We start from the raw sequence: 14,885 nt of genomic DNA, 5'->3' as shown, positions 1-14,885 counted from the left end.
CCAAAAAGAATCTACCATCCTGTGTCACCTCCACATTGGTCATATCAGGCTAACCCATAGTGTCATTTTGTGTAATGAGCCACCCCTAAATTGTGATTGTGTAACCTTACAGACAGTAGATCTATTCTGGTGGAATGTCCCCCCCCCCCTCCTCCTCCTCCTCCTCCCCCTCCCCCCCTCCCCTCCCCTCCCCTCCTAATCTTGCTCTTCCAAATTCTTTGCCTCTAATATTGGTGGATGATTCAAGGATAGTTGAACTGGTTCTCTGTTTCCTGTATGAAAGTGCTTTTTTATTCTCAGATATTAGGTTTTAAGCTATGTGCACAGTGGGGCCAAGGTGGCTGCTATTGGGCTCTCTCTCACTGTGTGCTGAGTCTATGGACATCCTTGACCAACTTATTCTTTCATTCTTCTTGAAGTCTGTTTTAATGACTTTTAGACATGGTTTACCTCATTTTATGCTATGCCCTATTTAGGGGTAGCACTCTGTTGAGTAGTGGGTGCTCTTTAATTCCTTGACTATAATTGTTCAGGAATGGGATAGCTGTGGGTGGGACTCCTCATCTCGCATGAAGAGCCCCAGGGACGCCTACCTGCTGCCTTAACTATGCCTCTTATCTTGTATTCATTATTGACAGCCCAACTGACGTCCATTACATTTTTAGGCCTCTCACTTTTACTGTTCTGAATTTGCCAACTAGAAGGCATTCTTTGCTCTGTAACTGTCTTTGTCCCTCATTGGGTTGTTGGCGGTTGGGTGTGGGGCGGGGTTTCTCTTGCCGTGAGTCAGTTCTGGGAGACGCCTTGTCTGCTCTTACCTACTCTGTACAGAGTGAGATGGTGCAGTGGTTAGCACACTGGACTCACATTCAGGAGGGTGACACTTCAAACCTGCATCTGGGCATTCAGATTTAGGTTTTCCAAGATTCCCCTAAATCTCTCCAGGCAAATGCCAGGATGGTTCCTTTGAAAGGGCACATCCAATTTCCTTCCCCATCCTTGATACAATGTGAGCTTGTGCTCTGTCGTTATCAACCTTTATGTCGGCGGGACATTAAGCTCAGTCTTCCTTCCTTCCTTGCATATCCATAAATTACTTCTCAGCTCTGGCATCATTATTGCCTTTTATGTCTCGATTTTACCACTCCATACTTTCATCATCCTAACAAGTTCCTGGCAGATGTCACTGGCTTCAGTTGAACTAAGCTTGATCAATGGACTGATGACCTTTCTGTCTAGTACCTTAACACTAGCTGTGCAATAAGGAGTCGTCCAATTTTTATAAAGAAGTGTGTAGGATACTGGCTGTATAAAATTTTGTCAACAACAGAGTGATCATGTTGTACTGGACTATGTGCACGTCCCTAGCTTTGCCTTCTATCTCCAGTAGTGCTAAGTTTTGCTCATACTTTAGATCTCCTAAACAGTTTGTCAGCTGCAGTGTCTGTTGGAGAGGGGAGGTAGACTATTCAGTTATATTTCTTTTTGTTCGGCATTACCCATTTTGTATATTGTCCATTTAGTATCTAAATTTTGTTTAGTTCTACATGAGAGGTGTTTTTTTATTATCTCATATTTCCTTCATCATGTTAATTTTATTGTAAACGTCCTCTGTATTTAGTGGGAACTAGTGCATTTTATAAATCTAAATGCTGTGAAGGTCTGGTTGTGCGGATTAAATGAACTACTGTTAATATTGCTGTCTGTGGTTTTGGGTTTTCCTCGTAGTTTGAGTGAATATTCATGATATTTATTGGAAAAAAATATTTAAGGAAAGTTGAAGTAATTAACTCTCAAGCTTAGCACAGAAAACTTATGAGGTATTTTAATGTATTCTGCAGAACCATTGTAGAGTAGAGAGCATTGAATCGTATCTGTGGTAATGGCCCAACTTCTTAATAATGCTCTCATTATAGTTTGTAGATTGATTTTATACAAAGTTGATGCAAAAGTCAGCAAGCGATCCACTAAGACGGCTGCCCATGCCAGAGCCTTGTTCTTGTTGATAGAATTTGTTGTGAAGTGAAATTTAGTTATACTTAGGACAAGCTGGAGGAAATTTATTAGTACATCTATTTTGCCACATTTATGGACTTTTTTTCGTGAGATGTTTGTAATTGTTTTGTTGGTTATGACAGTACAGCAAATATGCTGCCAGAAAAAAAAAATAGTACACCATTTTAGTGGTTTCCAGTTCACTCAAGATTTATTGTTGCTGCAGTGCATATGGAGTACATGAGCTGATTACAGTAATAGAGCAGTAGCACAAATGTTTCTGAGGTGCCTGGTATTGACCCATGCTGAAACACTTGATTACTATGTGGTGTATCCTCCATGGGCAGCAGTGCAGGTGCTGACTCTGGCAGCCAGTCAATCATACAGATGGCAAATATTGTCCCGGGAAACATTACACCACACCTGCTCGACCTGTTCACGTGTTTTTGTAAGAGTTGTTGGTTGATGAGTTGCTCGATTTGCTTCTCATCTCATCATATCCCACACGTGCTCGATTGGAGACAAGGTTAGAGATCGTGGTGGCTAGGGAAGTTGCTGCATGTCTTTCAGAGCCTATTGAGTTTCACAGACTGTGTGGGGGCGAGCATTATCTTGTTGGAACAACACATCACCTTCCAATTGCAAGAACAGCAAAAGAATGGGTCTAACAACATTCTGCATGTACCAAGCACGTGTTAGTGTCCCCTCCATAAACATCAAAGGTGAACGAAAATTGTAGCTTATCACACCCCAGACCATAAGGCCTGGGATGAGGCCAGTGTCTCGTGGACGAATGCACTCCATGAGACAGTGGTCACCAGGTCTACCTCGTACATGTAAATTACCATCACATGCATGCAGGTAGAACCTGCTTTCATTGCTGAAGGCCACAGCATGTCATTCCATCTTCCAAGTGATCCTCTGACAGTACCAGATGAGCCATGCATATCAATGCTGTGGTGTAAGTTGAAGATGGGCTAGAGGTGTGCGTGCCCATATTTTCACAGCTAATAGCTGCTTCACAACAACTTGTGTTATTGTGTTAACACTGTAACGTTGTTACTTTATTTGCGGTGTAAGCGGTGGTGATAGACAATAAAAGCGGGTTAAAAGCTGTGAGCTGTCTGGGGAAGTTAATCTTGCATTACTGAGCAACTGTTTCACCAGGTATCCTGTCTAGCTTACCAAATTCCCAACCAGACTAACATTAATTATAATCTTTTAATAGTCATACGACAACCGGTTATATATATATATATATATATATATATTTGGAAATTTATTTTAACATTGATCATTGAAATTTCAGCATATTAAACATGAGTCATAACTAAGCTGGTGCCTTATTTAGGACTGTGAAAATGTGAGTTTGTAATCTTACGGAACACATCAAATATGGAGCCAAGACTGGGAGACTGCATACAACACTGCATTCATAAAACAACACACAAAGAACGTTGAAACATATGCAAGAGAAAATTAACCACTACCAACCGATTCAATTTTCACCCAAAGAAGTTACGTTCGTAGCACAATCCTGTAATTACCACACACTGGTATACTAAATTCATATTAACTCTTTGTGAAATCTTCCCGAAAAGAATAGCTGAGGGCTACTTTGATGATTACACCACATGCTTCACGTGGTCAACTTGGTTTACACAAAGAGTGTAACTCCACAATAATTTTGATAATTAAAATAAATTAGATCGAAAAGCAATTTACAAAAGAAAAACCTCGAACTGGTTACTATCGTCTTACTATTAACCTGATGGGTCAAACAATTGTATAAGCACATGGTACTGGTTTCACAAAGTACACCCCATGTGGGTTGAACATAAAGAAAAGTTGCTATATTGAAAATTATTGTCAAGACGAGATGTTATAATCTCACGCACATTCGCATTTAAGATTGATGAACTTAGTTAGAGTTACTGATCAACACGTGGTTCCACTTTACTCACAAAGTAGTGACAAAGCAACTACCGGAATATATTCTGAACTTCACACGAGAATTACACTGCGCTGCAATTTAAGATAACATTAGATATTTTAGAGCTAAACCTGAAATAAAGGTGATTAAATTTTCAGTTAGGCTGAACTTAAGAAATCCATTGTCCTACAGACTTAGCAGACACGCGCTTAGCCGGAGATCTTACCACTTCAGACGCTCGCCACGGACAGACTGACAGGTCCCTTCCTGAGGGTGGCTCACAAATACAAACGGAAGTGGCCAGAGGGGCAGCTTCCTATACCAACATGACAAAGGACGGACAGGACCATACTACTGGATAGAAACCTCTTTGCTTTTAGAAAGCGCAGCTACCTGTTCCGACGTTGGTCCTACTGTTCTCTAGCAGACAGGCTTGTCTGCTACCCTCAAACATGCCACTAGAAATACATTTGCTCATTCATCCTCTCACACAGAAGGGAAGGGGGATGACAGTATCTTATCATATACATTATATAAAAGAAAGCGGATGTAGGTTCCGTATGAGACTGTGTGACATGAATTACATATAAACTGTGTTTTAAAGTGTAGTAGTGTGACAGATCATTCTTGTTTATGTGTAAAAGTAACAAGTTTCACTACTTAGTCTCCTCCCAAATAGTCAGAAACGCCACAGTAAATTTAGAAGAGGAATTTATGCCGTAAATGACAACAGATTTAAGAAATCAAACATGAAAGGAATCCAACAGAGACCTTTCAACACATCTGGGCTCACAAGCCCTCTTATCTGCGCTGTGGCAGCTGTACAATCTGCCACTGCTGCCCTTACAATACGACAGTCTTGGTGGGAGTCTGTGCTGCGTGGATGTGCAGAATCTCATCTATGGGTGTGGGAATGTTCACAGGACCACGGATACCAGCATCATTGTGCAACTGACACAGTATGTCCGTCTTGTGACAGTTCTCCAAAAGGACCATCCCACCACTCAGAAGGCCACAGTTTGACCCATTTAAAACTCAATCAGTTGAGTGAAGAAAGCATGTGTACATTTCTGTGGCATGGTTTCCCAGTTGCTTCACACGTTTGCATCACACTGAGCCTTCTGGCTGTGAGCATTCCCCATTAAAGGCTAGACACAGATGGCCCTCTAGTAGTTATGCCACTTTACTATCTGTTGGCGGACGACATTGAAATCATTATCAGTAAATCTGTTATCCCCCCCAGGTGGCATATACTACCATCAGATCAAAATCTACGTTGTCTTCTCAGGTGTATTAACCCCATCAGTGGAAATGAACTAGGTCATTGTTAGAAAACGAATATGTTTGATACTTTCAGTGAAGTTACAACTAGTTTTTGGTAAGTGAGACCTTTCAAATGTTTAATTCTTGGAAGCTGTATAATATACATCTTTATTATCTCAAGGAGAGATTTCACTATTGGGCTATTAAAGAATACTTCTCACTTATTTATGACCGGGATCAGTTATGAGAGGTAAAGGGCTTTTTTTTCTGAACAGAACAGTAACCTTTTTGTAACAGATAGGAATTTATTACTATTACTAATTTCACTAATTTGACAAAAAAAGTTTGAAATTTAGCTGTAGAATTTTCCTCCTCAGTGTAGTTTTCGTGAAAGAACTGGAACATATTTTCAGTATGGTGTTCCTTGTCGATTACTACCATCACGTTTCATATTTTGGCCTTGGTGGTGTTGTTAGACCACAGTTGAAGTTCTTCAGTTGCTTACGCAAGGCTTTACCAGTAACCAGGTTTTGTTTGTGGAGTATAATTATTTGATGAACTTTGAGAAATTAGCTGGGGTTTTTCCGGAGCAAATGAGATCTTTTTACTATTTACTTGTGGGAAGTATGTTGCAAATTATATTTTAGTTGTTCTTTAGTAGGTCCTTTTCTCTATCACTAAATTCATTGAAAGTCATATTTGTCACTTCTTTAGATGAATATTTAATTTTATTTCATTACTTTAATAGAAGGGACTAAAGTTTCGTAGTATGTTTCATGCTACTAATTCCAATTTAAATTTGATTAATTACCTTGTTAATTCTGTTTTGGAAGAATGGTAATTGTGCAGGACAGTGTAACATCTCTAAATTCGGTATATGAAAATGAGACAAATTGAAGAAAGTTAGTAAACTTTTAATATTTCAAAAGTAATCACCATACTGGTAATAAAAAATAAAATTGCTTTTGTCAGGGCTTTTTTCCGCTTTTTGTATGTTGTACAGCTGCTGTTGATGATGGTTCAAAATCAAAACCAGTAGCAAAATAAAAAACAACATTATTACAGACAGTACAGTGTTATGCATTTTTTAAAATTTGTAGTTGCTGTTGACTATTGCCTAAACAAAATGTTCAGTAAATGTATTAATAGTTATGATGATTAATTCTGGAATAATAAACAGTTTACTTACTTTGTCACATCTGTCTCATTTTCATTTGACATCCCATTATACTAATGTGTATTAAACTTATCTTTTTTCCTTATGAGGAAATATTATTTTTGAGTAGAGCCACCTCATATAGACTGCAGATGAGGTTTTTAATTCAAAAATAATCTCTGGGAATAAATAATTTTGTAATTAGTGTCCGGAGGTGATACTTCATTGTACTGAACTGCTCTATTCAGTAATTGGTTTGTGGCATTCTTTAGCTAAATTAGCATTTAATAATTTATAATTGTGTAAATGTTATGTAGAAAATTGTTATAAGGATGCATTCTGTCTTGATTTCAGTGAACTGCTTTTTGTTAGTAGAACTGAATGGCATAAAATTCGGGGAGCTCAGATGCTCGTGGCGATGAAGGTGATATCGGTTGCATTCGATGCAGATTTTGGAGCTTTGCAATCTCTTCCATCACCTGCTGAGTATATAGGTTATGTACTTTGTGTAGGCACATGTGTCTTTGGACCATGGGTGCCGTACAGGGATTACTTAGCAATTTATAACAAGCCCTTATGGGTAAGTAATATTGTTATGTTTGTTTTCACGTTGCATTAGTAAAATATTATGATGAAACAGGTTTTATGTCACTTTTATGCATGTTATCCAGATCTGAATTCTTTGTTAGAAGGTTTTAAATGTGTGTTACGCATGGAAGAAAAATAGTTCAGCTCCCACCTTATTGTCATGGAAGATAATATAAGCCACATGTACTCTAAAAAAATAGTGTTAGGCTCCTGGTGGAATGCTTTATCCTGGGATATTAAGGTAATTTGATGCATCAGTGGATTCTCAATATATGTTAATATTCCAGGAACTTCAGCAGTGATGAGGGCCCTTATAGCTACTCATTCACACAAATATGTGTTTCATATTACAGACATTTTGTGCGGATAATTTCATGCACATAATTTTCCCATCATTCTAAATTTCCTTTCTTTATCAGGGTAAAAGTATGTTCTTCCAACTGTGTTCACTCCACCGTACTGTGCTGCATACACTTGTCAGTTTAGGCTTTACTTGGGTTTATCTTTCGTAATTCCTCTGTCCTTATTCTCTGATTGTGACTGTACTGCAGTATGGGTTCAGTCTCGAGAGAGTGTAGGGTGGTCTAGAAAAAAAAAAAACCACAAGTTTTAAAGCTGAGTTACAACGCTGAAGTTCTTATTTATGTGCCTATCCACTAGTGCAGCCACTTTGCAATATGTGTTAGGTGACAACTTCTTGCTGCTACAGCAACAACAGAGGGACAGTTGATTATGCTAAAACTATCTCCCAGATTTAAACTGTGCCAGGCCGGGAACCATGCCTTTTGGGACTCCCCGATTGAGCTACTTGGGCGCAACTTAAGATTCGTCCTCACAGCTTCAATTTTCCCAGTAAATACTTTCTGAATTCCTGGACTGGCACACAGTCTTAATCTCTCATCAAAAGCAACACGCACACTGTTGCAGGGTGAAAGATTCATTGTGGTACTTCATTGTGCTGTTTCTGAGTGATTCACTCTTCTTAACATTGAGTGATGAATTCTGACTATTCCACCAGTATGTGTTATGAATTAACCGCTTTCATCCAGTTTCCTTCTTTACAACAAAATGAGTCTCCTCATCCACCACCAACTTGTATTTTGTTTCCTTTCACATCATTCTCACTCTTTGTGGGGGTCCTTCCATGGAGTCATTTCTTTTAATTGTGTTTCTAAGTGATCATTCTATCACTATATTGTACTAACCTATGGTGGTGATAGTAAGCAAATCAGAGTGGAAGGGATTTCCTCGTTTAATATGCATGTGAATCATTTTAATTATATAAATTTTTTTTCCCTCGTATTTTGTTTGCAAATTGGGTATATGAAGTAGAAATAAAGACTGGTTAATGTACCAATTCAGGCTATAGTTAATGTGACATGTAAATGTGATCTGAAGTTTGGCTCATCTCCCTGTCTTGAAAGATAAATCTCTATACTTAGCAGTAGACCAGTGGCCCTATGTACTTAGCTTAATTGGTTCAAAAAATAGAGCAACTTAAACCATTCAGTCTTTACTCATGTATGTATGCAGTGATATATTACGAATGACAAAACCGTTGTATTAGTAGTGTCCTCATGAATATTTATTCAGTTATGAAATAACCAGGATAACTACACAGGACCACTGTAAATGATTCATTGGTTTCCAAATTTCTGTATTTTCCAAGTATTACATGTACAGATATTATTAATGTATGAATAGAACCATAAACTCATAGTTTTGCATTGTACCCTTGGAATATGCAGAGAGACACTCATAGAACATCTGTACTGTGCAAAACGAAAACTTGCCGAGTTTGATGCCTGACATTTTTACTTGGTAGTGTACAAGGCTATTATTAATGAATGATTCATTCATTCGGCTATTCCTTGATGTGTCAGGATGTGTCCTCTCAGTTGATTCTTCCTTTTAGTCAAGTTCTACCAAAAAGGTTTTTTCTCCAAATCAGATCAGTACCTCGTCATTAGTTACCTGATCTACCCATCTAATCTTCAGCATTCTTATTCTCTTTCGTCTGATATGTGTATCATCCATGTTTTACTTTCATACAAAGCAGCACTCCAGTCAAATACCTCCATAAAAGATTATGCATAGTCATATTAAAGGTGGTATGCCCTTGCCTCCCTTCAACCTATGAAATGACTTAACCAGTCAGTTGTAAGATGATCTACAATCAATAAATAATCCAAACTGTGGGGTAGCTTGACATTTTCACATAACCTGTTACCCGAGGTGAAAGCAAGTAAACTTGGGATCAAACTTCAAACCTTTGAATTTGTAATCTGACATTTATCAGCTTAGCCACCAAACGATGCAATCATATTTGTAGATAAGAAAAACTGTGTGTGTTTGTGGCAAAATTGCTTGATTATGTCCAAATGAAATATATGAGGACTTGAAAAATATCTCATAATGGGCCTTACTTTTCGCGGGCTCTAATCATGTGTGATATCTGTTTAGTCAGAAATCCTTCAGATATTAATTTTTACTTTAAGAAAGTAAATTGGTTTTAATTTCATTAAATTGTTAGTGGTATTTTATTGCCTTAAATAAAACAGCTGATCACTGATTATGTAGCCTGAATCACATTCTGTGGATCCCACAGAGAGAAATCTCTAGGACATAGGTGTAAAATTTATTTTAAGTGTCGTACAAAAGAGTGATTTAAATTTATGAAATATGTTAGTGTTACAATGCTAGTGTTAACTGTATAGTAAACTAGTGCATTAATTTTAAGAGGTTATGTAAAGATATCCTTTAATGGTACCCAATGGTAAGTTATTAAATGTTGTCTTCAACTCTACCATTTTATGTCCAAAACAGTTAATATGCTGTAGCAGGGTGTTGGATAAAAGTCTACCCATGTATTCAACAACTTTCTATAATGTTGTTAAAATCTTTGTTGTGGTAGAGATGGTTTGTGTTCCTGGTATTATAATTAGATCTTATGTTTCTTTTATGAGAGAAGGGAAATATTGGTTATTATATTAGATTAAATGTACTTATGTTTCCAATAGATCCATAATGAGGAGATCCTCCAGGATGTAGAGCATGTCTGAAAACAAGAATACTCAATAATTATTTCCAATGAACAACGGATATGCTAATGCATGTTCCACAGATCCAAAGCGAAATGGTCCTCACGGATGTGGAATAAGTAAAATTGTAACTATACCCTGACGGGAAAAAAGCTACACCAAAGTAGTAATTAATGTAATGAAATTTCAGGAATGCATTTGTCTAGGAAACATTTTTAAGTGAATAACACTGCAAGATTACAGGTTAATATAAGTTCAAGATAAGCCACTGCAAATGTAAAATTCTGGTTCATTAATAACCAGTAAAAATGCCAGAATGTCCAACAGAAGCATGCAAATGTGCATGTATTGTGCTGTACAAGTACTAGGTGTCAGTTTGTGGGATGGTGTTCTATGCCCGTGACATGTTGTTGGTCAATACAGGGACAGTTAATGCTGGTTGTGAATTACACTCCAGTTGTTGTCCAATGATATATGCTCAATTACAGACAGATATGGTAATCGAGCAAGCCAAGGCAACATGTCAACTCCCTGTAGAGCATGTTGGGTTATAACAGTGGTATGTGGGCGAGCGCTATCCTCTTGGAAAAACACACTCTGGAATACTGTTCATGAATGGCAGCACAGCAGTTTGAATCACTAGATTAACGTAAAAATTTGGAGTCAGGCGGTGTGGGATAGCAATGAGTTGCATACGAAATAGCTCTCCAGACCGTAACTCTAGGTGTAAGTCCAGTGTGTGTAGCATGCAGACAGGTTGATTGCCGGCCCTCAACTGGCCTCTTTATAATAAACACACAGCCATCACTGGCACTGAGGCAGAACCAGCTTTCATCATAAAACACAACAGTCCTCCACCCTGCCATCCAATGAGCTCACATTTGAAATCACTGAAGTCACAATTGGCAATGGTGTGGGGTCAGTGGAGTGCACACTACAAGGCATCTGACTTGGAGTTATTTTTGAAGTAACGGATTTGTAAGAGTTTGACATGTTACTGTGGTGCTCATACCGCTACTACCGATGCAGTGCAATGCACCAGAGCTATACACCATCATTTTACTACACTTATTTACAATGTTCACCTTATTGCCTCAAATATGTATGGAAGTAAGATTGTATGTAATAGTCACATTATTCTTTTGTATTATTAGTAACATACACACATCAGTCAGTTCTGCTTTAAAAAAAAAATTGAGTAGAAACAATTGGCCAAAAATAAATCCTTCAGGCTCTTCTTAATCTGTTTTTTGTTAGTAATACACCGTTCTGGACCTAAGTAAGTAACTTTAAACGTTTGTGAAGAATATTCTTATTTCTGGTTCTGATTTCATGAACTGAGCTATTGGTTTGAAAAAGTGATACATTTTAATGACAAATTTTGTTAGGGAATAAATATTTTGAGAAACAGCAGCAGTTAGTATCCTTACTTACTAAAACAGACCTCTGTAGGACATTCTTGAGTTCACCCCACAAATAATTCTTATTACACGTTTTTGGACTTGGAAAACTGTAGCTTAGCATGATGAGTTAACTCCAAAAAATAACCCAGTATGATATTATGGAATGAAAGTGAGCAAAATATGCTAGCTTTTTTATTTTTGCATCACCTGTGTCTTACAACATTCACATTGCAAACATAGATTTATTTAGACACTTAGCAGTTCTGTGAAATGCCATTCCCAGCTGAATTTATTATCAAGCTGTAATCCACATATACTGGCAAAAAACCTCTTACAATTTCTGAACTGCATATAATGTGTTGTCTCAAAGTTTAGCAATGAAGAATTGGCTAGGAACCATTTATTATTGTTAATGAAAATTTCAATAGCTGATCTTTCTAAGACTGTGTTTGATTTGCTATTTACTGCTGTTTTTGCATCACCTGCAAACAAAAGAAATTTGGTATCCAGTAATGTTATTGATGGAAGATCATTCATAGGCACAACAGAAAGTGGGGGACCTAAGATGGAACCTTGTTGGAAACCACATGTTGTATGATGGCCTGGTAGCTTAATGTGTGTCTCTTTCCTGTTGACACCCTTTGTTTTGTGTCAAACACACACTATTTTAACCATTCTCCAACAAGTCTTGTTACACTCCAAGATTCTGATTTATGTAAAAGGATATTGTGATTTACACTGTCAGACAGCTTTGGTGGCTCACAGGATATACCAGAAGCTTGAAATTTATTGTCTAATGAATTAACTAGATGCTTGCTGTATGTGTAGATAGTCTTCTCAATATCGGCACTCTTTAGAAATCCAAACTGTGACTTTGTCAATATATTATTTGTTGTCACATCGTTAAGAAGTCAGCTGTATATTACTACTTCCAAAATTTTAGAGAATACTGGGAGAGAGAAACTTTACAGAAATATGACAGTACTTATCTCTTAACAAAAGCTGAACTTCAGTATAATTTCAAGCATTCAGGAAGATAAATGACTGGTCACTCAGGGAACTTAATCTGTAATTGTATTTAAAGAGAAGTTGTTACCAATCATCTCAAAAAGTGCTTAACCACTTTATTTAAAACTTTTAAACAGTACTCTAAAAAACATGTGGACAGACATAGGCTACCAAGCGGCAGGCGCGCGCGCGCGCGCGCACACACACACACACACACACACACACACACACACACACGTTTAAATTGTATACTATTGTATAAAGACATTAACATTGTTACCAAAAATTTTGGAAAGTTCTTAACTAATTTACCATTAATTTTTACATTATACTCTAGTAAAAGTTTGGACAGGCATAGGCTATATATATTTTTTAATCAAAATCTACAGACTTTCTGTTAAAACCAACTTTGAGAAACAAAATGCTGTGCTGTGAAAATGTGTGGTTTTTTTTTCGCTTCTCATAGTCAGGTTTAACTATGATAGCATATCATTTAAATCATTAGAGTTTAGACAAATTGTTTCTTCCACATGCACCGAACAAGGAAAAAAAATCTAACACCAAGAAGGAGTTGTGCAACATAAATGGAAGTTGGTAGGCATGTTTCTACAGTACATCTGAAGGATGACGTCTATTCAGATTTCACTCCAGTCACATAAGAGTGGTACAAGTTGTTCCTCTACGAGGATGCAAATCAAATTTGCTTTAAATACACACACTAATGGTCATGAGTGTTAGTTACCTTTGAGACTGCATGTGGCGAGTTGATGTTAGTCAAGGAGGTCTTTAAGGCAACAAAGATGCCATTATCAGCACCTCACTAAGTTTGAAAGAGAAAGAGGTCTTGTAATAGGTCTACAAGATGACAAACATTCCTTCTGCGATATTGCAGAAAGACTTGGCAGGAATGTAGCCACTGTACATGATTACTGGTGGTGATGGTCATCAGGATGTACGGTTGCAAGATGTCCGGACTCCGGGTGGCCACATAACACTACGAAGAGGGAAAACCATCATGTTCAGCATATGGCTCCGACACATTGTACTGCATCTGCAGCAGCAATTTGAGCAGCAGTTGGCACCACACTGACACACAAACTGTTACAAACTGGTTACTTTGAGACAGCTCTGAGCCAGACACCACACATTCCACTGACCCCAAACGACTGCCATTTGTGACTCAGTTGTGTCAAGCGTGAGCTCATTGAAGGACAGGGTGGAGATCTGTTGTGTTTTTTGATGCAAGTTAGGAGTGATGTCCACAAACAACATTAACCATCCCTGTATTGACCAACCAATTGCAACAGGTGTTGAATGCAGCCCACAAACTGACATCGGGCACCTGTACAACACAATGCATGCACATTTGCATGCTTGCATCCAACATTGTGGTGGTTACTCCAGTTATTAATGTACCTGCATTGGCTTACCTAACTTATATTACTGTGTGATCTTGCAATGTTCATCACTCAAATTTGTTACTCAGACAAATGTATTCCGAGAATTTCATTACTCTACATTAATCATTATTTGGTGTCAATGCTATAGCTCATTACAAGGTACACTGCAAAACATCAAAAATAGTGTTACACACATCAAATCAAATGTATTATAAGAATAAAATAACCTTCAGATGACAAAATAAAGACAGTAGGGATATAGTGAAAGAGGGACTGGTAGAATCAGGCATGAAGAGGAGCAGATAACATTAATAATAAACGATACATTGATAACTGATGTTTGTAGTGTTGCAAAACACTTTAACAACTGCTCCATAACTTTGAAAATATGGGATCTTCAGAGTCAGTAGATGCTGCCATGGAACATCTGAGACCAGTCATTACAAATAACTCAGTAATACACTGAAGAGCCAAGGAAACTGGTACCTCTGCCTAATATCATGTAGGACTCCTGCGAGCATGCAGAATGCTGCAACACGACGTGGTGTGGACTCGACTAATATCTGAAGTAGTGCTGGAGGGAATCAACACCATGAATCCTGCAGGGCTGTCCATAAATCTGTAAGAGTATGAGGGGGTAGAGGTCTCTTCTGAACTGCACATTGCAAGGCATCCCAGATATGGTAAATCACAGTATGACTAAGTTTTCACAGTTTCTAACACACAATTCAACAAAACCTGACATTTTAATTTCACAGAGTGGGATTATAATTAGTGAAACTGAGCAGTTCAAATTTCTTGATGTTTAGATAGATAGTAAACTGTCGTGGAAAGCCCACGTTCAGGATCTTGTTCAAAAACTTTATGCTGTCTTTTTTACTATTCAAATGGTACCTGAAGTAAGTGATTCCCATTCTAAAAGGATACTTTTGGCTCAGAAATGAGTGGTTTGGACAATAAGTGGTCTAAGTTCGCGGACCTCTCGTCGACCCCTGTTCCCTAATGTGGGTATTTTGACATTGGCCTCTCAATATATATATTCTTTACTGTTGTTTCTTGTTAACAATATCAGCTTATTTCCAAGAATAAGCACCTTTC

At 37.8% G+C, this 14,885-nt stretch overlaps 1 protein-coding gene across 1 annotated transcript in view; it reads left to right on the top strand.

Annotated features, from left to right (window-relative positions):
* Positions 1-14,885, top strand: part of LOC126184995 (protein-serine O-palmitoleoyltransferase porcupine) — a 114,080-nt gene that overhangs the window by 53,296 nt on the left and 45,899 nt on the right. The window contains exon 4 of the mRNA XM_049927707.1: positions 6,702-6,927. Coding sequence (XP_049783664.1) covers positions 6,702-6,927 — 226 coding nt within the window. The remainder of the gene's footprint in view (positions 1-6,701; positions 6,928-14,885) is intronic.

Source organism: Schistocerca cancellata, chromosome 4 (genome assembly GCF_023864275.1).
Source record: "Schistocerca cancellata isolate TAMUIC-IGC-003103 chromosome 4, iqSchCanc2.1, whole genome shotgun sequence".
NCBI classification, from domain to species: domain Eukaryota; kingdom Metazoa; phylum Arthropoda; class Insecta; order Orthoptera; family Acrididae; genus Schistocerca; species Schistocerca cancellata.
This window is presented reverse-complemented; position numbering and strand designations above follow the sequence as displayed.